Below are 24,470 nucleotides of genomic sequence, written 5' to 3'. Positions count from 1 at the left end.
TGTATTTTTTCCATAAATTGTGAAAAAATTCAATAATATTAAAAATATATTTCATTTTATCTTCCGCTTATTGTTATCAAAAGTTAGACATGGGTGCCAAATTGATCACAATACGAGATTCCACGTGTTATACAGTATATTATAAAGAATGGAATTATAAACAATATTCCAAAAATTTAATTCAAAATATTGTAAAAGTGTAAAATTAGCCTATGTAAAAAATATTAGCTGTCATAAAAATCTTATACATGCACAATATGGGAATATCCATTATAATACATCTATGTCAAATTACATGAGTATTCTAACCAAAATCCTATGCATTATTTTTTTTTAGGATGAGACGGTTTTAACATATCGCTCACTCCTTTCAAGAACGTCATAAATCAAAAATCCTCAATTTTCAGTTGTGCATGTTTTCAGAATGCCCAGAAAATGTACTATATCCCAGCAAAAGCGGCATATTTTTAACTTAATATTTACCCGCTACAGGGCAGAAAGTGTTGTTTTTGCATTTTGAAGAAAAGGTATTGTTTAATTATTTTTTTAAATATACTAAATATTTTTCAAATGGAGGAAAAACCTCCTGGTTTTACCTAAAAAGTCTGTTGCACAGTAAAAAGTTTAGTAAGTGGCTTGATATTTATTTTTAATACACTGTATTATATTTTTAAACTTTAAAACCCTTCTCCTGAAAAATCAAGCTTTTTGATTTATGACGTTCTTGAAAGGAGTGTGCGATATGTTTGGACATTCAAGGTTTGTCATTATCAACTAAATAAAGTTTTATTAATTGATTCGGCAGTTACTTTGAAGTAATATCTATACATTTTTAATTTAAGCTTTACTTAGTTAATGGCACTACTTCATAAAATCTAATGTAAGCACATGTTTCAATGCATTGTGTATGAGAAAATGATGCGGAATGCATTGAAATATGTGTCACATTAGAATTTAAAAGTAAAACTTAAATAAAAAAAACAAATAAGCATTATCGTAGTACACAGATAATCACCAGTGGTTTCTTCGTCATTATTCAAATATGTATCAAGTAAGGTACAAGTATTTCGTCAGTCCATTTTTGAATTTTTTGGCAATTGTCAAACACGAATAAAACACAATCAATTCTCAAATTTAATGTCATCATTTAATTACTTCATTGGAGACTTCTACCTCATCCTCCATACTTGAATATTATACTATGTAGCGACAATTTAATTTTAACCGAGGGGGTGAAAATAAACAAATCTTTTTTCATTCTCAAATTTATTTAATATCACCCGGGACTGGTCGGCTGTCCAAACTTAAAACACAGTAAGGGACATTTTTTTGTAGTACGTTTTTTTTTGCATTTTTGGACTAAGTAGAATCTACTTAGTCCAGAAATGCAAAAAAAACATACTACAAAAAAATGTCCCTTACTGTGTTTTGAGTTTGGACAGCCGTGGTACCTGAAGCGCAGGACTGATCCCGCCTTAATGTTTTTAACGATCAATGAAACATTGCATCGATGCGATGCAGTGCCCTATGCACCATTTGGCATGGGAAAGTGTTAGAAGATTTTTCTTCAAATGGTGCGTAAATAAGTTGACCCCGTGTAAAGAAATTAATTCTATGATGTAAATATAAATTAATGAAAAACTCTCATTTCACAAGAGAATAAATAATTTAAATTTACAAAGTCATCTTGTTAGTAGTGAAAAAATTGTGTTTTATTTATGATTTAATTATTTTGCAAAAAATTACAAAATCATGGACCATCGGTTAGTGGATATAAAGAATCACTAATAAAGGTTTAATACAAATCAGATCTAAAATGTCAGTATTATAACGATGGTATACAGTTAATTTCCATTCGTGGAAACAAGTCTTAGGTTTCATCAAGCTGGTTTCGAAAATAAGTATTATTCAGTAAGCACTTCTCATAACGGTGTAGTTGTCCTCAACGGGAATGAGGGGCGGCTCGCTGACGGAAATACTCGGAATCTTTGGCATATTACTTTTTGACAGTCTGCCACACGGCGACATCAGGACATAGTCCTCCTCCGGCTGTTTGTGCCTCATTTTTTGTTTCGCAAGCTCCAAATGACCTTGCAAAATAAGATCGAAAATATCTTGAGGGTCGTTTGTTTTGTCTTCCGTCTCTGCGCAAATCGCGGAGAGGTCTTTTATGTTTCCGTTGTCTGGGCACCATTCGCTCGACAGGTTGAAGTAGCTCTCCTTCTCTTGGTAAGAATGATCGCTGACATCGTTACTGCAATCTAAATTTTCTACCGATTTTGAACATCGGTTGGATTCAAACTTCGCACTGACGTCATCGCAGTCGAGCGTTTCGCAACTTTTTGCCGCGTTCTTCATGCTGTTCATATTTCCCCTCCCTCCTAGTTTTCTGATCGCTCTTCCCACTCTGGAATTCCTGATCATGTGTATAGATTTCCCGGGAGTAACATTAAAATCGAACAACCTCTTTCTTGTCGGGATACTATCCGAACCTTGGTAAGAAGCCGTGTCACAATCGTATGATTTGTCTTCGACGTTTCTCGGGACCTGGGAGTCGCTTTTTATCCGTTTTCGGAATACGTCTAAAGCCGAATGGAGGCGGTCTCGGCTCTTATAGGCCGATCTATTGGAAGATGTTTCGGGGTTGAATTTGGAACCGTCTTTCTGCGGCGTGGTCATTCTTGGTAAGTCGTGGGCGTATGTCCATTTGACATCGTCCGGCGTGGAACACAAACTGTCTTCTTCCATACCAGAATCGCTGGCACTGAAAAAAATAAAATTGATAAAATTATTAATTACGCTGAGGCAAGGTGATCAGTTCTAGTCCTACAGCTAAATAAATTTTACAGCAAAAATGTATCATAACTAATTTTATAACTTTTGTAAACTTAATCAATATTTTATTTGACCCCCTGGGTCTCCAAAATGAAAGCTAAATGCGATAACTACTATACTACCATGACAAAGTGTATTGAATTTCTATATTGTCAGTTTATAGGTCATCCTTATAATGACACTGACGACGATTTGAGTTTCATTGCAAAAGTAATCTTACAGGGTGAAGTTTAAATGAAATACTTGTTTAGGTTATAACTTTGTAACTCATAATTTCCCCTTTAAATCCTGTTTCAAATTCCTCTCTGTCTCGGGTAGCTCTAAATAAAAAAACCTCAACTGTTCTAATCCCTGTCCAATCTTGTATATTCCAAAACCAGGAGATCTGCCTTCTGCCCACACCTCGTCGACCCTCTATTAAGTGAAATAACTCATACTTCTCTCTCCTAAGCATGTGCCCCGGATAGGACACCTTCCGGACTTTGATATCAGTCACCAGCTGTCTTCTACTCTTGACCAAATCAGTCCATGGAATGCATAGCATTCTATGATGTAGCGACATTTGGAATGCCCCTGTTCACAGTGCTGATCTTAGGGGTACACGAATCGTGAATCCAACTCCGTACTGACCAAATATAGCACCTCGCCATTCTTTGCCGAAGTTTTAAGTAAGGGGTAACGATTTGAAGATGTTACAGACCTGTCCAGTCTGGAGTTGTTCTTGGTCCTCGGGGGCAGCGGTGGCGGCGGGGCCCTCCGGCTGAGTCTCCTGCGTGAGGGACAGCAGTCGGAGAGCACCTCGTACATGCTGTCGGCGGCGCTGCTCCGCCGGGGCTCCAGAGACGAGGAGGGGGATTCTGATATCTCCTCGTATATGCCGGAGGCTATAGACGCCCCGGAGCAGCGGCGATTGAAACTCGAAGACCTAGAAGAACAAATTATGTGATTCACAAAACTTTTTTTTTTTAAAAGAAAAGAGAAATATTTGTGTTTCTACTATTCACACAAATATTTCAATTTCATACTATTTCTGTGAGCCTAAGTGGCTCATTATTAGAAATAGGTATCAAATTGTGGGTAGAGTGGGTTCCAACCGAGAAACTCTGAATTAAGAGTCCTGGACACTGACCACGGGATCACAACCCGACACAACTTAGAACCAATACAAAATTTTCCTGACGTAACTGAGTCCCTAAAGCAGCAATGGCTGGTCTGGATAATATTCAAGGGATAGGAAGATTTTATTTTTATTTTGTTTAAATTACCTCAAGGTATCTGGGAAGCGGTGGAGTGGAGACAGTACATCGTCAACTTGCTCCAGAGACATGGAAGTATTGCTGCGGAATCTCGGAGTGCTCAACAGCAATCCCGCTGATATTAATGTGGAGGCCATCTGGAAAATACATGATTCAACCATTAACTAAACCAACTAATCACATCTCTCCACGGAAGGGGTAGGCGGAGAGGATAGATCGCTGGACTACTCCAACTATGCGGACATGCGTAGCCTACTCCACGTACATGAACGCTGATTGTTCCTGCCTTGAGATGGCCACCAGTGGCTGACACCTTATTTTGACTTTATTTTTTAAGCTGTCAATTAAGTGCAATATAAATACTTAAATTGCTATTCACAGAGGACGTGATCCCATGTTCGTATCGATAAGGCAGTCGAAACAGCGCCAACTTTTGAATTCTTCCAATTGTGTTGTGCCGGTTATCCGTGTACCCGACACACGAAAAAAACTCAATAACTTGCCATAAAATTATGTTAAAACAAGTACTACAGGTATTGTAATTACATTATTTTGTGAAAAAAACACAAAGCATTTTAGGAGATTTTATGAAAATATATTGGCAGTCAAAGTGTTAATTCCCTTCGTTAATATTGTCTATTGATAATTAAGGAAACACTTGTTTTTATACCACATGGAAGTTTAGCTTCCAAAACTAGTAGTAGTCTTTAATAAAACTCAATAATATAATAATAATAAAACCCTTATCCGCACCCCAATGGTGCATAGGGCACTGCGTCATATAAACGCAGTGTTATCTTGATCGTTTACACATGAAGGAAAGGTGATCAGCCCTCCGCTTCAGGTACCAGTCCAGGGTAATATTGAATAAATATGACAGTGAAAAAATCACTTATACTTATTTTACCCCCCTTGGGAATCGAACCCGGGACCTCCAGAACGGTAGCCGAGCATGCTGACCATTACACTACGGAGGCGGACTTAATAAAACTCAAGTGGTATAAAAACAAGTGTTTCTTTAATCATTGTAACATGTCTAACCACAAAGTTAATGCCGAAACAATAAATAAAAAATGTCTCTGTTGATAGTTCTAATACATGTTTATTCATTTTGGCGTTTAATTTGTAGAACTCCATAGTTTATATTTTTGATATTAAAATCAAACACTGATTTCTAGGTTTTACTAGTTGTATATTTTTTTTTTATTTAAAAAAAAACGTAAAAATCATCAAACTACTGTGAAGATTAAATGGACTGAGGGTCCTTTTATAGCTTGTAAAACTATAGGCACGTACGTAATAATAAGTCAGGCATAATTATCACGAATTAATTTTTTTTAAATGTTTTAAAAAAATATATTTAAGCATGTATTATATTGAGAAATAAAAAGACTTTGTTTTTTGATCCACTCACATTTTTACTAACAACCAACTAGTTTCGGCAACAACTCCCTCTTTGCCCTCTTTAGGGTTTAATTTATGACTTTTGTGTATCATATCAATATGATCCACAAAGTTAATGCTTATTTATTACAATAATAAAAAAATAAAACAAAAAAATATACAAATAATTAGACCAGTGTTAGATTTTAATACTTAAAATATTGTTCTAATACATCATGATAAATGCTATTTGGATATGTAATGGAACATATTATAATTAATAGTAAAAATAAAATGTAAAGTATCGTTTTATTTCTACGAACCATTCCTTTGAGGGCGAATCCGTTCTCGTCAACAGACACACGAACGGAATTGTCTCTCGAACTGTTGTCCCATTTGATGTTGTTTTCTGACGACATCGGGCCGCACGATGACAATCCTAAATTTAAAAGAGCATTCTGAGATAAAATTCCATTGTTAACATAACAAAGATAAAGGTGATAAAACAAATAAGTCTATTTATGCACCTATCACATGTAGAGCCAGTGATTAAGATTATTACTGACGTCAGAAACAGTGCTAATCTCTTGTCAGAACTAAAATAATTATTCAGTTATCTCGTTTCATTGATTGACATCGATATCTCAAAATAGATGAAGAAGAATGGTACATAGTATGGGTGTTACAAAGTGTCAGACTGGGATAAGCGATTATACACATGTAATATTCTGCCCATGACTGACAACCTAAATACTAAATTATCTTCTTCTTCAACCCCTTATCAGCACCCCAATGGTGCATAGGGACTGCGTCATATAAACGCAGTGTTATCTTGATTGTTAACTCATGAAGGAAAGGTGAGCAGCCCTCTGCTTCAGGTATTAGTCCGGGGTAATAATATTGAATAAATATTGAGTGAAACAAACAATTTATTTGACCCCCTGGGAATCCAAACCGGGACCTCCAGAACAGTAGCCGAGCATGCTGACCATTACACTACGGAGGCGGACAATTATCAATATTATAGGCATTTCAAAATGTCTATCAATATTCAGATGTTCCCTTGAGATGTTTAGACTCCCATCTTCTTTCATATAAAAGTGATGTTTTATCTCAAATTGAGACACATATAATAAAATATTACTGCTTAATAAACCATAACTAAGTGTGTGGGTGTTTTATGGAGCACAGCTGTACCAACAGTGTTTTTACACATGTAAACGTTGTTCTAAACATAATTCTTTAAAATCAAACAAAACATGTTTCATAATCATAAATCTATGCGAAAATCAAATAATAAAAATTGCAATTAAGATAAAAATAATTATTCAATTATCTTCATTCATTGATTGACACTGCTATCTCAATACAGATGAAGAAGAATATAGAAGTCTGGGTATTTACAGGGCTTATGACTTTTCATAGGCTGGTTAAGTGATCACTTTACACATGTGCAACATTCACCATTCAACCGATGATTGACAACCACAAAAATATTTTTTTTCAAGCACTTATGCCCTGTCAATACCCAGACTTCCATATTCTTCTCTATCTATGTTTACATGTCAAAAATGTAAAAATAACTCTCAAATGGAGAAAACGCAGATCTGTGAACAAATTTTGGGACACAATCAAATGTTGTTAAATTATAACCTGTTTATATTTTGAGCGACACTTACTTACTTATTTTCTATACTTTCTCGGCATTTCTTCTCCATGTTATAATGGATAAATTTAAAGTTTAAAAAGTTTAAAAATAAATATCAAGCCATTTATTGAACTTTTTACTGTGCAACAGGTCTTTTTAGGTAAAACCTGAAGGTTTTTTCTTCATTTGAAAAGTATTTATTATATTTAAAAAAAATAATTAAACAATACCTTTTATTAAAAATGCAAAAACAACACTTTCTGCTCTGTGGCGGGTAAATATTAAGTTTAAAAAATGCCACTTTTGCTGGGATATAGTACATTTTCTGGGCATTACGAAAACATGCACAACTGAAAATTGACGATTTTTGATTTATGACGTTCTTGAAAGGGATGAGCGATATATGATAATATGTAACGCGTTTCGTTTTATTAAGACATTATCAAAGACCATGAGTGTTTGATAATGTCTTAATAAGACAAAACGCATCACATATTATCGTATGTATCGCAGTCATACAGGAGAAAGTGACCAACTAACAAAATGTAAAATGTTCAGGAGGGCCATTTAAGTCACTTTTGCTTGGTAACAAAATAAACATCAATGCAGTTAGTCATTTTAACCAAGTCAATATATTATACTTCCAAGTTTAAAATCCTTTGGGATGTTTTTCAGGGCAATATGTATTAAGCTAGTAAGATATCAAATAGTCAATGATCACATTTTGTAAGAAATGCACTTGGTTTTTTCTCCTGTATGACTACGATATGTAAATAAAAGTAGAATTCAATCCAATAACCGTGTTTAATTTTGGATATATTACCCAACAATTCAATATGGAATTCTACCAACTGTCTGCAGTTACAATAAATATAATACAGTGTTCATTACCGGAATCTCTCTGATTATCCTGTGGGCAATCATCGGTCATCTTGAACAGAGCGCCTTCGCTGCGGCTGATTCTCCGGTTCAACTTCCTCAAGGTGATCTCAGGACTTTCACACGGAGACCGCTGCTGGAGACTCCTCACAAGAGACTGCGCGGAATGGCAGAATAGAAGGATTTCGCCATGTCCAAATTCAAACTCCCTAATAAAACAAACAAATGAACAGAATGAAAATTTAACCCTTACTTTTTAATTTATGTATTAAATGTTAAATCAAATACTGATTTTTTAGTCTACTAAGTCATATTTTATTGTTATAAAAACACATAAAATTAAATTTTGTCACAGTTGTTTCGCCTAGTTTTTTCATTTTCAGACAAATGTGAAGATTAAATGGACATAGCTATACAATTCTAGGTACTTAGGTAATAGTTTGAAGATGTGCAGTAATAATTGACAACAATAGTTAACCTACATGCCCCATTAACTATTGTTGTTTGGTGGATTCACATTTGTTTGAAAATGCCATAACTAGGCGAAACAATTGTCACAAAATTGAATTTTATGTTTTTTTTAACAATTAACATTTAGTACATAAATTAAAATAGAGTTCAACAAATTAAACGCTAAATCTATGAATAATTTATTTTTCATTATTTTTCTTTAGAAAATTATCCAAAATAATGTAACTATTCACATCATTCAAAGCTAGTAAACATTTTACATTAAGAGGGAACGTATTGCATTTTTTAGCAAACACACACTCAAAATGTTATTAATAAAAGAACTGGTCAAAATATAAGGTAATATAATATGTCAATAAAATTGAAAATCATATTTTCGAGTTTCTCCTAGTACGTAAAATGATTCAGAAAGAATCTCGCATATAATTCATAAAGAGCTCTTTGCAAATTAAAAAACTTACTCAACTCAACCATAGAAGATGCCAAGAACTCGCATGTGATAGAAGGTATCAATTAAAGGATAAATACAACATCCGAAATTGGAGTAGTATGATTGTCAATCACGGGTAGAATTGTGAATATTTGCGTATAAAGTGATCACTTAAACCAGCCTATGACAGGCCGTAAGCCTTGTAAAAACCCAAACTTCCATTTTTTAAAAATCTACCTCATTCAAGGTAGCATACCATTGCACTATGGAGCCAAATATCCACGAATTACACATACATAATTTTTTCGTAATATGGATTGAGTTATAACAATAAAAAGATTTTAAAAGTTTTTACGTCAGAGATTAAATAAATAATGATACAGGTGCCATAACACATGCTCACATACAACCTTTTCTTGACATTACAACTTAATTAGCTGTCCGCTCGAGTAATAGGTGACTTACAGACACGGTTGGGAGGATAAATAAATAATGATACAGGTGCCATAACACATGCTCACATACAACCTTTTCTTGACATTACAACTTAATTAGCTGTCCGCTCGAGTAATAGGTGACTTACAGACACGGTTGGGAGGATAAATAAATAATGATACAGGTGCCATAACACATGCTCACATACAACCTTTTCTTGACATTACAACTTAATTAGCTGTCCGCTCGAGTAATAGGTGACTTACAGACACGGTTGGGAGGATAAATAAATAATGATACAGGTGCCATAACACATGCTCACATACAACCTTTTCTTGACATTACAACTTAATTAGCTGTCCGCTCGAGTAATAGGTGACTTACAGACACGGTTGGGAGGATAAATAAATAATGATACAGGTGCCATAACACATGCTCACATACAACCTTTTCTTGACATTACAACTTAATTAGCTGTCCGCTCGAGTAATAGGTGACTTACAGACACGGTTGGGAGGATAAATAAATAATGATACAGGTGCCATAACACATGCTCACATACAACCTTTTCTTGACATTACAACTTAATTAGCTGTCCGCTCGAGTAATAGGTGACTTACAGACACGGTTGGGAGGATAAATAAATAATGATACAGGTGCCATAACACATGCTCACATACAACCTTTTCTTGACATTACAACTTAATTAGCTGTCCGCTCGAGTAATAGGTGACTTACAGACACGGTTGGGAGGATAAATAAATAATGATACAGGTGCCATAACACATGCTCACATACAACCTTTTCTTGACATTACAACTTAATTAGCTGTCCGCTCGAGTAATAGGTGACTTACAGACACGGTTGGGAGGATAAATAAATAATGATACAGGTGCCATAACACATGCTCACATACAACCTTTTCTTGACATTACAACTTAATTAGCTGTCCGCTCGAGTAATAGGTGACTTACAGACACGGTTGGGAGGATAAATAAATAATGATACAGGTGCCATAACACATGCTCACATACAACCTTTTCTTGACATTACAACTTAATTAGCTGTCCGCTCGAGTTTTATTTATTATTAGATATACTTGGTCACGCGTAGCCACAGCTCAATCTGGTAAAATGGAAAAGAGAGAAAATGAAAAGCACGCGTTTCTAATATGTAAAATTTCACAATGCTTGAGAGGGAATGGAAATATTCTAAATCTATGAAACAATCATGCAATTGAAAACATTGAAAATCCCAAGTGATAGTAGCTTTAGAGAAGCACGCTGTCCGCAGTGAGCAATGTGTAGTATTACGCGAGTAGGTCATACATTCAAGAGATGATGCTACCATTGCGATAAAAATGCTGATTGAAAAAAATATTTTTAGCTGTCAGATACATAAAAACACGGGCGTATTCTAATGGAACGTTGTGCCAAATGTTTTGAACGTTTTAAAGCAATCGGTAAATAACTTAAGGAAATTTAAGGTTTCAAACAAACGAACACTTACATTTTGATTTAAATAACTAACTAATCATCACGCCGCTTCCCCGCAGAGAGAATAGAACGCCACACCATTCTGTCTTTGCAAACATTCTTTGCCTCTCCCACATTCATGTATCTCCTCATACATACCGACTGATTATTTCGACTCCTAACCTGACCAAGTGGTCAAGTATTTGGCATGCCTGATTGTGCCAAGTTTTTCTCGGCCTTCCTCTGCTCCTTTTTCCAACGACATTCGCCTCATAAATTTGTTTTAACGTTTTGTAATGTAATCGATGCATCCACAAGGAGCGGGAGATGCTTAAAAGCGTTATATTTGACGCAAACAAACATTGTACAGATGGGAATTGGGTTTGCGGTTACTTATGATTAGTATACTGAGGGTCGGGCGGCAGACTGCCAGAGTATAATTAGGGTCAGGGTTGATGAAAAAACCGGCCGAAAAAAATGTGTTAAGTTTATCATTTTTTACTATCACATATCGCTCACTCCTTTCAAGAACGTCATAAATCAAAAAACTTGATTTTTTATCCATTTGAAAAATATTTAGTATATTTTAAAAAATAACCAAACAAAACCTTTTCTTCAAAATGTAAAAACAATACTTTCTGCCCTGTAGCAGGTAAATATTAGGTGGAAAATATGCCTCTTTTGCTGGGATATAGTACATTTTCTATGCATTCCGAAAACATGCACAACTGAAAATTGACGATTTTTGATTTATGACGTACTTGAAAGGAGTGAGCGATATGCTGAATAGATAATTGAAACACCTTGCCATAAATTATTTTTTGTAGCAAATCAAAATCTCATCATAAATATACTAAAAATATGAAATCATAAAAAAAAATTGTAGATTTAAATTTTGTTTTTTGTTGTTTTTTTTAAATTATTTAATAGTTAGTTCATTTTTTTAAATACAATTTCCATACATTTCTACTTAATACAATCTTATTATTTTAGTTATTTTAGCGCTGAGCCTCTCCAAAAAAGAGACTGAGCTCTTGTGCTTGGAGAGGGACTTTTTTCTTCTAACGCTGAGCATGGTTAAATATTTTAAAAATCATTGATTACACTCTAATGAGAAAATACACTTGTATCAATATGTCCACGCATTGAACACCTAACATTCTTATCTTTACAACATAGCCATATTTATTGAGCACTATAAGGATTAATCAAACGTAACAAACTAATAACACGGCACATTTATTCAATCATTTAAAAATAATAAATTACCTGTTAGTAGTGACTGAACAAATTCTGTTCTTGTCAATAATTTTCTCAGCGCCCACAAGTTTAATATCGCTGACATAATTCCACGGTAAGAACACTTTGCAGGTGTTGTTATAGTAATCCGATATTTGGAATCCTACTGTGGAGACCGTGAGACGCCCGTACAGGCCCTTGAAGCCGCACAAGTTGGTGAATGCATTGTCAACGATGGACACATTGAAAAACTGCTGTTGGTTTCCTTTTTCTGAAACAAAAAGGAATTATTATTAATTTAAGTTTTACTTGGTAAATACCACTACTTACCCTTTAAGTGCCATGAGGTATTATTAGTAAGGCTGTTCCCACTAGGCCGTAACATTTTAAGAAAAGTAATAGCTAACAAAATCATATTTTTTGCGTATATCGCTGGTTAAATGCTAAAGGGCCACAACATAAAAAAAAATCAACTCTTTATTCCAAAAATGGTATCTAAATCGTCAACATTTTCATATTCGAAAAAGACACCCATGATTCTAGCATTTAAACAGCGATATATTTGAAAGATATTATAAAAACTAACCAAATATGAACACTATGTAATGTTATGTGTTCCATATTTTAAATTAGTGCCTGACATAGGAAGAAACAAGCACAAATATGAGCGCGTTTATGCGCTAATTTTGTGTGGCCAACCTGGCGATCACGGCATTGGAGAGCGCGTAAATGCACTTAAGGCAAAGAACCGGTTAAGAATTAGAAAAATCTATTGTGACAAGTGTTACGATACATTCCGCAACACTTTTCAAAAACGGTGTTGAAAATGAAATGACGCAGAATGCATAGAAACATGTGCCACAATAGATTTTAAGAAATTATGGTATTTACCAAGTAAAACTTACAAATGGATAGATGTTACCACAAAGTGACTGCAGAATGATGAAAGAAGGAATTATATAAAGCAGAAAAAAAGCAAAATGTAATAAAATCTATTGACCCTCCGGTAGGCATTGGGTTAGAAATAGGATCGGCTAGTCTTAACACACAAAGGTTACTTTTTATGAATTGATGGACATTTTTTTGTAATTTTGATAATTTGAAAAAGGGTTGAATAATAATAATAATAAATTTGGATGGGTTCTGTGTAAACAATGCACTGCTCACACATACGTATTTAAAAGAACTTACCAGATTTATTTTCGTGTAACATGGACCTTATTCTTCCGATCCACAACTGACTATCGCTTTCAGATTGACCGGCCAGGAATAAAATCGGTTTTCGGCTCTCCGAGGTCGGGAAAATGCCGAAAGAATAATTTTTTGACTTTGATTCGGTGCGGTAAATGAGAGAATGGCGAGGTATTTCCACTTTCGAGTTGGAAGCCAAACCTGCCGATGTGTGAAATATTATAGAAATTCCGCCCTCATTCAGCGGAGACGGCCTCAGAATGCACCATTGTTTTTTCCAGGCCTAAAAACGAAAATAAAAAGTTCATAACACGGCAATAAACCGATCGATAACGAATAAACATACAACATACTCATAAAATTTATCATACCTTCCACGGAGTTAAATTTCTGTTTCCCTTTGCACATAGCTTTACATCCAAGAAACCAGACATAATTATGTTATTTATGACGCGATTGGGATTAAAAACAATTTCCAATAATACTCAATTGATAACGAAATACATTTCTTTCAGTCGAACAAAATAGTGAACGAAACCCTATTGTTTAAAAAATACGAATGCAAAAGACAGTTACCGGAAAAAACAATAATAATCCTCGTCTTCAAAAATAAACAAGGTGGTTAAATGCAAAAATAGCCGTTAAGTACCTGCCTACTTGTCGAACGATAGTACGCAAGTATCAATGTTATTTTTTATAATGGCAATTATCTAGTGTTGTAACTAATAGTAGATAAAATACAGCGTTCAAAATAAATCATAATCGAATGATTAGATTTTTTCTTCAAATAATCCATTAATTCAGTCTCGCTGAGTCGATTTATATCACTACATCAGGTTTTCCTATTTACATATTTACATATTTTAAATGTAAACTGTAAAAATCTAAAGCTTATTTAAACATAATTGTAGCTACAAACATTACAATACTTTTTTTCTTGCTTAAATATCTTTTTACCTTTTTTAATATTCTTCATTGCTTGTTATGTTTAAGTAACAATGAGTATTTTGAATACCCTCACAAAATTCCTCTGATGAATAAAAAAAATACCGTTGGAGAATTTTTTTTGGTTACCTCAAACTGTTTATCTAAAACCTTAGATTGTCAAGTCCCTTAAGAATTTATCCTCTTGGTTATCTTGAATTATTTTTTCCAAAGTATCATATTGTCAAGTCCTGAGAGAATCAATAAAATCTCATAAGAAACGTTCTTGATACAATCGACCAATTCGATTATTAAAATAATCGTTTATTCTAATAAACGAATACTCGATCATTTAATTTTATTCCCCCATTAGTAATCATAAGTCTTTTTGTTGAAGGTTTCGTTATCGGGTCGAGTTAATTTTAAAATCTTTGTTTTGTAGTTAGATTTATTAAATAATTATAGTTAAAAAATGTCGACGAATTGTTTGAATTTAGTGCATGTAAACAAAACATTTAAAGAAAGTTTACTAGATGAAGGTGATGTTCATATTGATAAATACATTGATGGGTACACTGAACTTATGAAGTAAGCATATTTATATTTCCAACTCAATTGAAATGATTAAAAACAAGGAAAATGTTATCATTTGATTGCTTGACATAAATAAATAAATAAACATGTATAAATAAATGTATGTATGTGTAAAATACGAATGAAAACTATTCGTCATTGTATCACTACTGTCAGATTGACAGCTTTATTTGACAGATAAGTGACAGCTTTTAAAATATTTTATTCTTGCGTACAACTTTTCTTACCGATTTAATTCATTAATAATATTGTCCACCTCTGAAGTGAAATAATTTGTACGTTTAGATTTGATACGTAAAGTTCTGAGTTCGTTTTCTGATTCAATCAACATATTTCTTTTAAACAATAAATAAGATATAAAATTTTATTGTGAACATTTTTACAAAGTGTCTCATGCACCATTGAATACAGATGATTAAAAGTGAGAGATTTATTACTGATATGTTTTTACAGGTTTTTAAATTTAATAGGATCGGTATTTTCCTTTGTAAGTAGTGATGTGAAAAGTAAAATAAAGATCATGGAAAAACATTTGAACAGTGATGATGCAGCGTACTATGAGAGTTTTAGAAAAATGATGAATTTCGAAAAAACAACAGGAATTCATGAAAAGCCCGATTTTACTTCTGGATCTAGGACTCTATTGAGACTTCACCGTGGATTAGGTTTGTAAACTTTTGTGTACCCTTTATTAAAATAGATAGTTTTAATATATAGCAGGCAATTCACCTGACTTTCAGAATATAACACCCTTTTATTGGCCACGTTTCATCGTTTTCACTACATTTCTTCTTAACATAATTTTTTTACCTAGGGGTTTATTTCAGATAATTTATTTGTGATCATGTTAAATCATTTATCTGTTTTTGTGAATTTTTAGCGGAAAAACGAAGCTGAAATATATTTTATACTTTACCCTTACCGTGCCAATGTCGAATCTCATTCATCATCGCTTTTTTCCTCGTAGGTCTCATGTTGAATGTTATTCGACATTTTTTTCATCATTAACCGGATCCACGCGGCTCGTATAACCGTTTGTGTTTTTACAAGACATGCCCCATACGCGGCTGACATAAGCGTTTGTGTTTTCACTTTGCTCCAAGTTTCGAACCTCAGTTCAAGTTGGAGGGATTTTTTCATGGTGTGGAACTTTGGATAAAATAATACGTCAATCCTCGGCCTTATGACATCTGTTGAAATATCTGACTAATAATTTGTAATATCACAAGGATAAATAAAACAACAGATCCCTGATTTTTCTTGCGGTCGGTAATTAGTCCGCGCCATAATCATGCCCTATATCTGTCTCACTCTCGACGCTACGCATGGCCAGTGGGTAAGAGTGACACAAGATGCGTGCTTTGATTTATTTATGTTACGATCTAATTTGTTTATATTACGATATATTTCAAGAATAATAATACACACGTGTATTATAGAGTACCAAAAAGGCACAATGAATCCCATTGAACGTTTTTGTTTAGGAAAATAAATCGTTTCATAACTAAATACATGATAAAAGTAATCATTTAAAAAACGGCGAAATACAGCCGCGCACGAGCGTCTCTTAGGAACAAAGTTAACGCGTTTAAAAGGTTAATATTATTTAGTTTAAATCCAAGCTCACATTTTTTCAATCATCTTTATTACAACAGTATGTGGAGCTGAAGACAAATCAATTCTTTTCCATTGGAATGTAACTGTCTACCTGGATTTAAAAACAATTTTTGGGGGACCGGAAAGGGTTCAGGGAAGAAACACACTAACTATCTTCGAGTTAATAATTTCCTTCCTTCAATGATAACGACTGAATTTTATCGTATGTGAGTAATGATCTCATCCTCTTTCTGTTCAGACTTCATCAGACTCTTTCTGAAGCAGCTCGGTGACGGAGATAACTTGACCAACACTTGCACGGTGTGTCAGGCGGCATACTCGGACTCCCTGGCACAGTTCCACCCGTGGTACATCAGGCAGGCTGCGATGTTTGCCATGCACGCTCTCCCCAATCGACAAGACCTTCTAAATAAGGTGAAAAATAAATTTGATATTCTATTTTTTCCAATTTGTTTATTTCGCCGTGCATAAAAAACCTTCAGCCACCATTATCTGCAAACTACTTTTTAAATACCCTAGGAAGACGGACATTCTTCATATTATAGTATCTTACTTAGTTGGGTGGATATAAATGGACGGAAGGAATGGGTCGAATTGGAAGGAATTCAGAAAGGCCCGGAATATGTACAATTTAATCTTGTCGGTACACACTATCTAAATTATTAATTCTGATAAACCCAGTACATTTCCATAAATGCAAGCGATGTGCTTATTCAGAAACTTGTGTGGCAAGTTGTCTGAATTCCAGATCAAAATATTCCGTTTGTCTATTGTTGGTTTTCAGTTTAAATATTGTTGTTCGGCAGTTTTTTCATCAACTCCCGACCATAATTAGTATATAATTAGGGTCGTATACTAATCATAAGTAACCATTAATCCAATTCCCATCTGTAGAACGTTTTTTGGCGTTTCTCGCGTTCTAACAAAAGTAAGCAAATGGAACGCTTATAAGCGTCTCCCGCTCTCTACCAACAATATGCAAAAGATGCTTTTAAGCAGTTCCCTCCAACAATGTGTTAACACTTCAACTACCACTTGTGCCACGATGAGATCCTATTTTAGCCATGTGTTATCAACTGCATACGGCACATTGACAACCTATTGCTAAACACAACTTTGCTTACAAAAAAACACAAGTCACATACAAAAACATTACCTAATATTTACTCTTTGAAATTTCATAACTCCATTGCAGGATATACTTACAAAATATCGATTAATGATAGAATGTAAAAAATCCATGTTGTCGACAGATGTCAGACATTTTAACTGATATTTCTTAAGTATATCCTGCCATCAAGTAGTTTGTATTTATTTGTTTTAGATATTTGGCAGTGAAGACCGATTACTAGATGCCTTGAATATATTACCAGATACTTTGAAGACTTGCGATGAGGTGTACATGAGGGTAGAATGTCTATACACTGATTTTGATTTTCACGGTCTACCCTAGTACCATTGTCTCCGCTAATATAACGTTCACGTATCTTGTAATAAATATATGTAATGCCAATGCTGTGATATCTAAAAACATTCTAAAATATTAATCCTTCATGTGCTTTCCTTGTATGTACATAGCAAATGCGATGGATATTGATATTATTAGCAACCAAATTTTAATTTACCAAAATGATTTTACAATTGCAATTGATTAAACCTACTTTTGCTTTTAATTTAGGTTATACGTCAACAAAAATAATTTTACCTACAAACTTATTTAGGTTCGTTATTCTTTAGTAGTAATTATTATTAATTAATTATTCAATAATTTGGCAGCAGTATTTAGTTTTCAAAAGTATTATAGTGTATCTTATGCCTAATTTATAAATATTGTGTATCTACTTGGTTATTTCATTACAAAGTAACATTTTATATAATTTACAAATAAATGTAATATTAAAAATAATGTTCTATACCTGTTTTAATAGAGAAACAAATTTACTTCTATAATCAACATTTGCTACTTTTATTATTTTCTGTTTTATTACTTATAAAATAACTAATTAAACTTTTTAGACGTAATGCCTTGAACTAATATTCTCTGTGGGAGTTTTTATTATTATTATTTCAATAATGATATGTAGTATTTAATTGTGCATTAATTTTTGTTATTGTTTTGGTATATGTATTATGTATTATATATTATGTATGTATTATGTATGTATTATACGGATATTTCCTTTAAAAGGTAAATACCGATATTTTGCTTGATTTTTAATTACTCTTCTAAATAAATAATTAACCATCACGCTACTTCCGCAGAGGTAGCCAGATAGAAAAGAATGTCCCACCGTTCCATCTTTGCAAACAATATTCGCCTCTCCCACATTCACGCATCTCCTCATACATACCCGCCGACTATTCGCTTGGCATGATCAAGTATTTGAAATACTTGATCATGCCAACTTTTTCTCGGTCTTCCTCTGCTTTTATTTCCAACTACATTCACTTCATATTTTTTACTGTTCTTTCTTCACTCATCCGATTCACATGTCCAAACCATCTCTAGACACCTTTCTTAATTTTATCGATAATTCTTATCTCAGCCTTGCATTCCTTCCTTATAAATATCACCATTCTTACATCTATCGTACATCATTTTGCAGCCATTCGTCTGAGAGATCGCATTTTTATTGCATTCAGTCTACTTACAATCACAATTTGAATGATTGCAATGACCTTACCATATTTCTTCTGTATATTAAATATACTTGCTAAAGATTGTTTTTTTTAAACAAAATATGTTTTCTTATATTTTAATGCAGATGTATTTTTTCTTCTTAATTTATTAAATGCTGAACGATGATGTATTTTAAGCTGTAAATGATCATTCCACTATTAAAATTCATGAGAGTAAATCTAAGATTGAATTTGATGATAAATATTTTCCATGTTTTCTTAAATGATCACATGATACTTTTTACTACACCTAGTTTGATTTGAGAGTCAGTATTCCGGTAAAGAGAATACCCACTTGGGCAATCTCTCAGACCCCCCAGTTTAGGAACTATGGCTCTCGAAGTCACTTATTGAGTCTTCAACTCTAAAAGATATGTTCAAAGGCTAAAGCCTCTCTCTTATTGCCCCCTTTGATATGGATTTCTATACTGATTACTGTCACTTTCAATTGTTACGTTTGGAAATATTGCTATAAAAGTGTTTTATTAGCTGCAAAGTTATAAAATTATTTATTTACAAAATAAGTACAAAAAATGTCCATATGTAACACAAATAACCTGGGCTTTATGTATCTTGTATGCTTTTTGTATATATATGTGAGTATATAAATAGATGCTTTCTTGTTTGTAGCCAGATTTCATAATATGATATTTTCTTAATATTTTATCTATGAGTAACGTAGTTGATAAAGATTTCGACCACATAATGTTTTACTGTATGTACATGAAACTAATTTTAAGTCTTATCATCAGCTCAAGTCATTGTGAATTTTTAGTCCATTTTACGTAGTTTTCTGTCTAGCTTGGACATAATAACTTTGGGATGTATAAAAAATTATCATCACAATTTGCCAAATAAAAGACAGTTATGGATTTATAATTTTGGCTTCCTTAACCTCAAGATATTTCTCCTATCTACACCAAATGGTGTATAGAGCCACTACATTGGAATAATGTATGTATTGTTATCTTGTTAATTAATTCCAACATTATTTCATGATTTTAATATACAAACACATCCCATTTGAATCCTTTTGTCTTGTTCTAAAACCTTATCCAGTTTAGTTAATCTGCCAGGAATTTGCTCAAATATATAAGAAAATATTAATATAGTTTATAAATAACTTTTTATGTCCTCTTAACATGACTTGATTTATTTTTCCAAACAATTTTTTTGTGGTAGGGTTTTATTTGTAATATAAAACTTAAAATAGGAAAAACAAATTACCAAAAAAATGATCAATTTTGATGTCTGATTCGATGAACAAAAATATCTTTGAAATAAAATAAAACGTTTTTCTAATTGCATGTATTAAACAGTTATGGCTTTATTTTTATAAGGTATTGAATATATTTAGGTACTAAATTTTGTAAAATTAATTAAAAAAATTAAACAGACAAAAGTACTCTGCTACATTTCTGAAACTGTTGGATCCCGTAAAGTTAAACAATAATTAAAATAATTAAGCAAACATATGACTTAATTTAATGTATCAATACACTGGAAAGCTTGTATACAATATTTGCGAGAGATGCTGTATGTGTTCGTACCAGCCAAAGATGATTGATCAAATTCTATTATCTAAATCATTCACCAAGCTATAAAAATGATTGTTTTTTGGACAACCTACTATAATATCTGTGCAATATTTCTTCAATATACCTTTAACTTCACGAAATGTTCATAACTGTACTGAAATTCATAAATATTATTTCTACTTGATTCTTAACATTCCTTAATAATCAAAATAGAATTTAGTTTATAGAATTAAATATTATAGTATTAACATGTTTGCCGACACCATAGCAGTTTGAAGCCGTGCCTAAAAGCACACATGTATTTCGTGTTATATTAGACAGCATTTCAAAAACATTATATATATATTTTTATAGATCAATTACCATATCTATATGATTGTTTTACTAACAAAGAGAATATCAGCTGATAAGCAGAGCACATACATCTCAAATGACATTAGGTAGTTTTTGACCGGCTGATAAACCTTTATGCTAATTGAAACTTATTATCTATTGTCTGGGTACTAATGAAAGTAAAACTGTGGCTTATTATAGGACAAAATATCTTGTTCAACGGTAGAACAAATATAACATGGTGTCGGGTTGTGGTCCCGTGGTTAGTGTCGCGGACTCTGAAGTCAGAGTTTCTCGGTTCGAACCCACTCTACCACAATTTGATACCTATTTCTAATAATGAGCCGCCTAGGCTCACAGAAAAAGTATGAAATTAAAATATTTGTGTTAATAATAAAACACAAATATTTATCTTTTTAAATATTTTTTTTTATATATTTATAAAAAAAACGGAACAACTACAACCGCTTTGCCCTTCGAGCACTGAAAACATGAGATGGTTGAAACTGTCTTGTCCTCAAATTAAACTTTTTGCAATTTCTTAATCCGCAAATGTGTTAATATAAAACAAAGACAATTTGTGTTCCTACTACAGATTCGTTTAGAGTAACAGCTATTTCACCTTTTAAGGGTAATTTTAACCCTAAAAAGTAACTATCAGCTACTCTGATAAAAAAAAATGGGACGTTTTTCTACCATTAAAATAAATATTTTGGTTCCCTAATTTTGGGACACTCTGTCTAGCAATTCGTTTGACCATGTTAATTAACTGTATTTATCTGAAATATTTTTTGGTAGAATATACTTGGGTGATAGAGAAATCAGTGATTAAAGTTATACCTGCGCCGGGCCAGACATTGTGGCCCACGGAGCTGCCTACTAGAATCATACGGGCCAGAATGTCTGGCCTAGAGTGGTATGAGTTAAACTGTATCTTTGACTTAAATTAAATGTCCATAAACGCAATATTATTAGTAAACCAGGAGTTAAAATCTAATGTATTGTGGGTATACTGGCAAAAAACGTTAACTCTAAAATGCCTGTTTGAATAATCCGTTATTTAAAGCTTTTTTTAGCCTGAATAAAATAACCGCTATTAACCTTGAATTTGAATTTACTTTTAAAACTACAAAAATATGACATTTTAAACTATTTACTGTATTTTGCCAGTTTATAGAGCATTGAAAACTTTATAATACGGCATCATTAAGTCAAAATTGGATATTTTCAATTTAACGTTTTTTGCAGTACACCCACGATACATTATATTATTAATTCAATGAGTAGATGATCGTTCACTGATCACATGATCGGGTTAGGTATCTATTTTTGGTGTGGTTTCTATTATATTTAATTTTCTATAAAGCATGTCCAAAAATATGATGCCAGTAGCATATCCGGCGTTTACAGCACATTTGGGACAAGATAAAATTTCTTGTTCTTCCGCAATATGTTTTTAATAGGTACTGATATATTTCCAATCTGTGTTCCACTTTTTGAGGCTCGTATATTGTTATTCAGACAATACTTTTATAATAGTCGTTTTATAAGCTTTGTGTTTGAAATAGTTATGGCAAATAAATATTTATACTACATTTTGTCTTTTATTTTATTCCTATATGTTTAAGAAAATAAAAAGTGTAATCTTAAAATAGTATTCATAAATATAATAAAACAACACGACAATCAAGATTACATTGCATCAATACGATGCAGTGCCCTATGCACCATTGGGTGCGGATAAGGGTTAGAAGAAGAAGAATTTAAGTAGTGTATCATAATAATAATTACATATATAAGTTATGGTAATGGTTTTAAGTAGAATATTAAGGGTTTTTAGTAATAGTACGCATAAACATAATTAAAAATGAACTTACACACAGTTTGCAAATGCCTAGACTTTCATATTCTTCTTCATCTATGTTGAGATATCAAAAAAATAAGATATTAAATGTTAAATGCTCCGCGTGCTGTTAATGTTCCAACTGATTTAAAATGCGGAGATTGGCCAAGTGTAAAATTGATATGTTTCCTTTTTCTACTTTATATCCTGCAATGTAGAAATAAAACTCGGTAAATGTGGCAAAAAAGTTTAATAACAAAATAAACAATTTGTTATAACATAATAAAACAAAGGAAAAACAAACAATAAAATTCTCTACAAAATGGTTTCATTAAGCTCAATGTCAAAATGATTGAGAGGTCATAAAACATTATTCATTCCAACAGCAAACTGATCCAATCAATTGTGACAGTAAATAATTCAATAATTTCTGAGTTGAAGCGGTTCACAAAATATTATGCATTTTATGGATCCGTTATATTATGAATGTTTTTTCATATGAAAATAAAGCTTACTATATATTCAGAATAAGTATAGCTCATGTCCAAGTAATACCTTACATATCACAAACCAATTTTCTATGAGATGTCAAAACAGCCAGATACACAAAACTTGCAATCAATTATCGTTGGCTCGATGAATGAATCGACTTAACATATCGTTGTCAGGCGGTTTTTTCATCAACCCCGACCCTAATTAGTATTATAATTAGTGTCGTATACTAAACACAAGTAATCGCAAACCCAATTCCGATCAGTTCAATGTTTTTTAGCATCTTGCACTCTACCAAAAGTAAGCAAATATAACGTTTACAAGCATCTCCCGCTCTCTACCAACAGTATGTCAAAGATGCTTTTAAGCGTTTCCCGCAAACAACGTGTTAATAAGGTTTTTCTTTCACATTTAAAAGTTTTGCTACATCGTGCTTTTTCTTTTTTTTTTATATCAGAATAAATTTTTTCAGCCTTTTTTCATACAATTTGTGGGTAATAAGATATAGCTTTACCATGAGCAATATAAAACCAATATATGACTATTTTCTCTTTGATATTTCAAAGTTCTTCCATTACAGAATCTTCCTTCCATCATCAGGTAAAGTCAATGAATAGGTGTGTATTTACAGCTCGCAGTAGAATCTAGAATAAGATAAACAATAATATCTAAAATTGGAAAAGCAAGCAAGTGTAATTATGATTAATATTTTTGAAACGGTGGTGATTTGCACGCATTTTTTTTAATTTAAGAAAATTGTACAATAATACATATTATGCTCTATCCATTATCAACCTTAAACAGTAATAAAATGAAATAATTGTACAACAGAGTCCCGAAAAGTCGGCTTAATGTGGACCAAAGGCAGGCTGAGAGTGTGAAAATACCGGTTAACCGGAAATATGGTTAAAAAAAGGAATAAGTAAAGTGTTTCCTAAGAAAATACAGTACTGTACTTGCATGTATTGTTTGCTTGATAATTCAACAGAGAATAAATTTCCTGAATACCCTTACACAAAGAAAAAGTACATAATTCATTTACTATATATTACTTATCAGCCTTTACTGCATGAAAATCAACAAATACAAAGTGTACAGCAATTTACCTGATAAGACAGATATCAGAAAAATACTTTAGGAAGGCGTAAAGCTGTCTATAATGAGAATTGACTAGCTGACTTTCCAAAAAATGGCTACTTGTGTTTAAA

At 32.9% G+C, this 24,470-nt stretch overlaps 2 protein-coding genes across 3 annotated transcripts in view; one reads left to right on the top strand and one right to left on the bottom strand.

Annotated features, from left to right (window-relative positions):
- Window positions 1–1,710: 1,710 nt before the first annotated feature.
- LOC148312572 (uncharacterized) lies at window positions 1,711–13,857 on the bottom strand. The gene is made up of 8 exons (XM_088276617.1): window positions 13,614–13,857; window positions 13,243–13,525; window positions 12,082–12,322; window positions 8,014–8,210; window positions 5,798–5,913; window positions 4,101–4,228; window positions 3,536–3,760; window positions 1,711–2,764 (listed from the first exon to the last, which is right to left on the bottom strand). The coding sequence occupies exons 1-8, from the start codon at window positions 13,674–13,676 to the stop codon at window positions 1,909–1,911; spliced, it is 2,109 nt and encodes a 702-aa protein (XP_088132743.1). The 5' UTR covers window positions 13,677–13,857; the 3' UTR covers window positions 1,711–1,908.
- A 680-nt stretch (window positions 13,858–14,537) lies between these two features.
- The window catches only part of LOC148312568 (ceramide-1-phosphate transfer protein), a 250,325-nt gene continuing 240,392 nt past the window's right edge, over window positions 14,538–24,470 (top strand). The window contains exons 1-4 of one of the 2 annotated variants that reach the window (XM_088276268.1): window positions 14,538–14,754; window positions 15,214–15,425; window positions 16,616–16,791; window positions 17,702–21,353. In XM_088276268.1, the coding sequence (XP_088132394.1) occupies window positions 14,639–14,754; window positions 15,214–15,425; window positions 16,616–16,791; window positions 17,702–17,830 (633 nt within the window). In that variant the 5' untranslated portion in view covers window positions 14,538–14,638 and the 3' untranslated portion in view covers window positions 17,831–21,353. Of the gene's footprint in view, window positions 14,755–15,213; window positions 15,426–16,615; window positions 16,792–17,701; window positions 21,354–24,470 lie in introns of those variants that run through there. The other variant, XM_088276265.1, reaches the window with a different exon arrangement.

This window comes from Brachycentrus maculatus, unplaced genomic scaffold, assembly GCF_059751285.1.
Source record: "Brachycentrus maculatus isolate JH-2025_06_01 unplaced genomic scaffold, ASM5975128v1 h1tg000038l, whole genome shotgun sequence".
Classification (NCBI taxonomy): Eukaryota; Metazoa; Arthropoda; class Insecta; order Trichoptera; family Brachycentridae; genus Brachycentrus; species Brachycentrus maculatus.
This window is presented reverse-complemented; position numbering and strand designations above follow the sequence as displayed.

Coding starts and splice junctions, on each gene's coding strand:
- LOC148312572 (XM_088276617.1), bottom strand. CDS start 13,676: ATGTCTGGTTTCTTGGATGTAAAGCTATGTGCAAAGGGAAACAGAAAT. Junction 12,323..13,242: donor GTTACACGAAAATAAATCTG/GTAAGTTCTTTT, acceptor TTTTTGTTTCAG/AAAAAGGAAACCAACAGCAG. Junction 2,765..3,535: donor AACAACTCCAGACTGGACAG/GTCTGTAACATC, acceptor TATTTTTTTCAG/TGCCAGCGATTCTGGTATGG.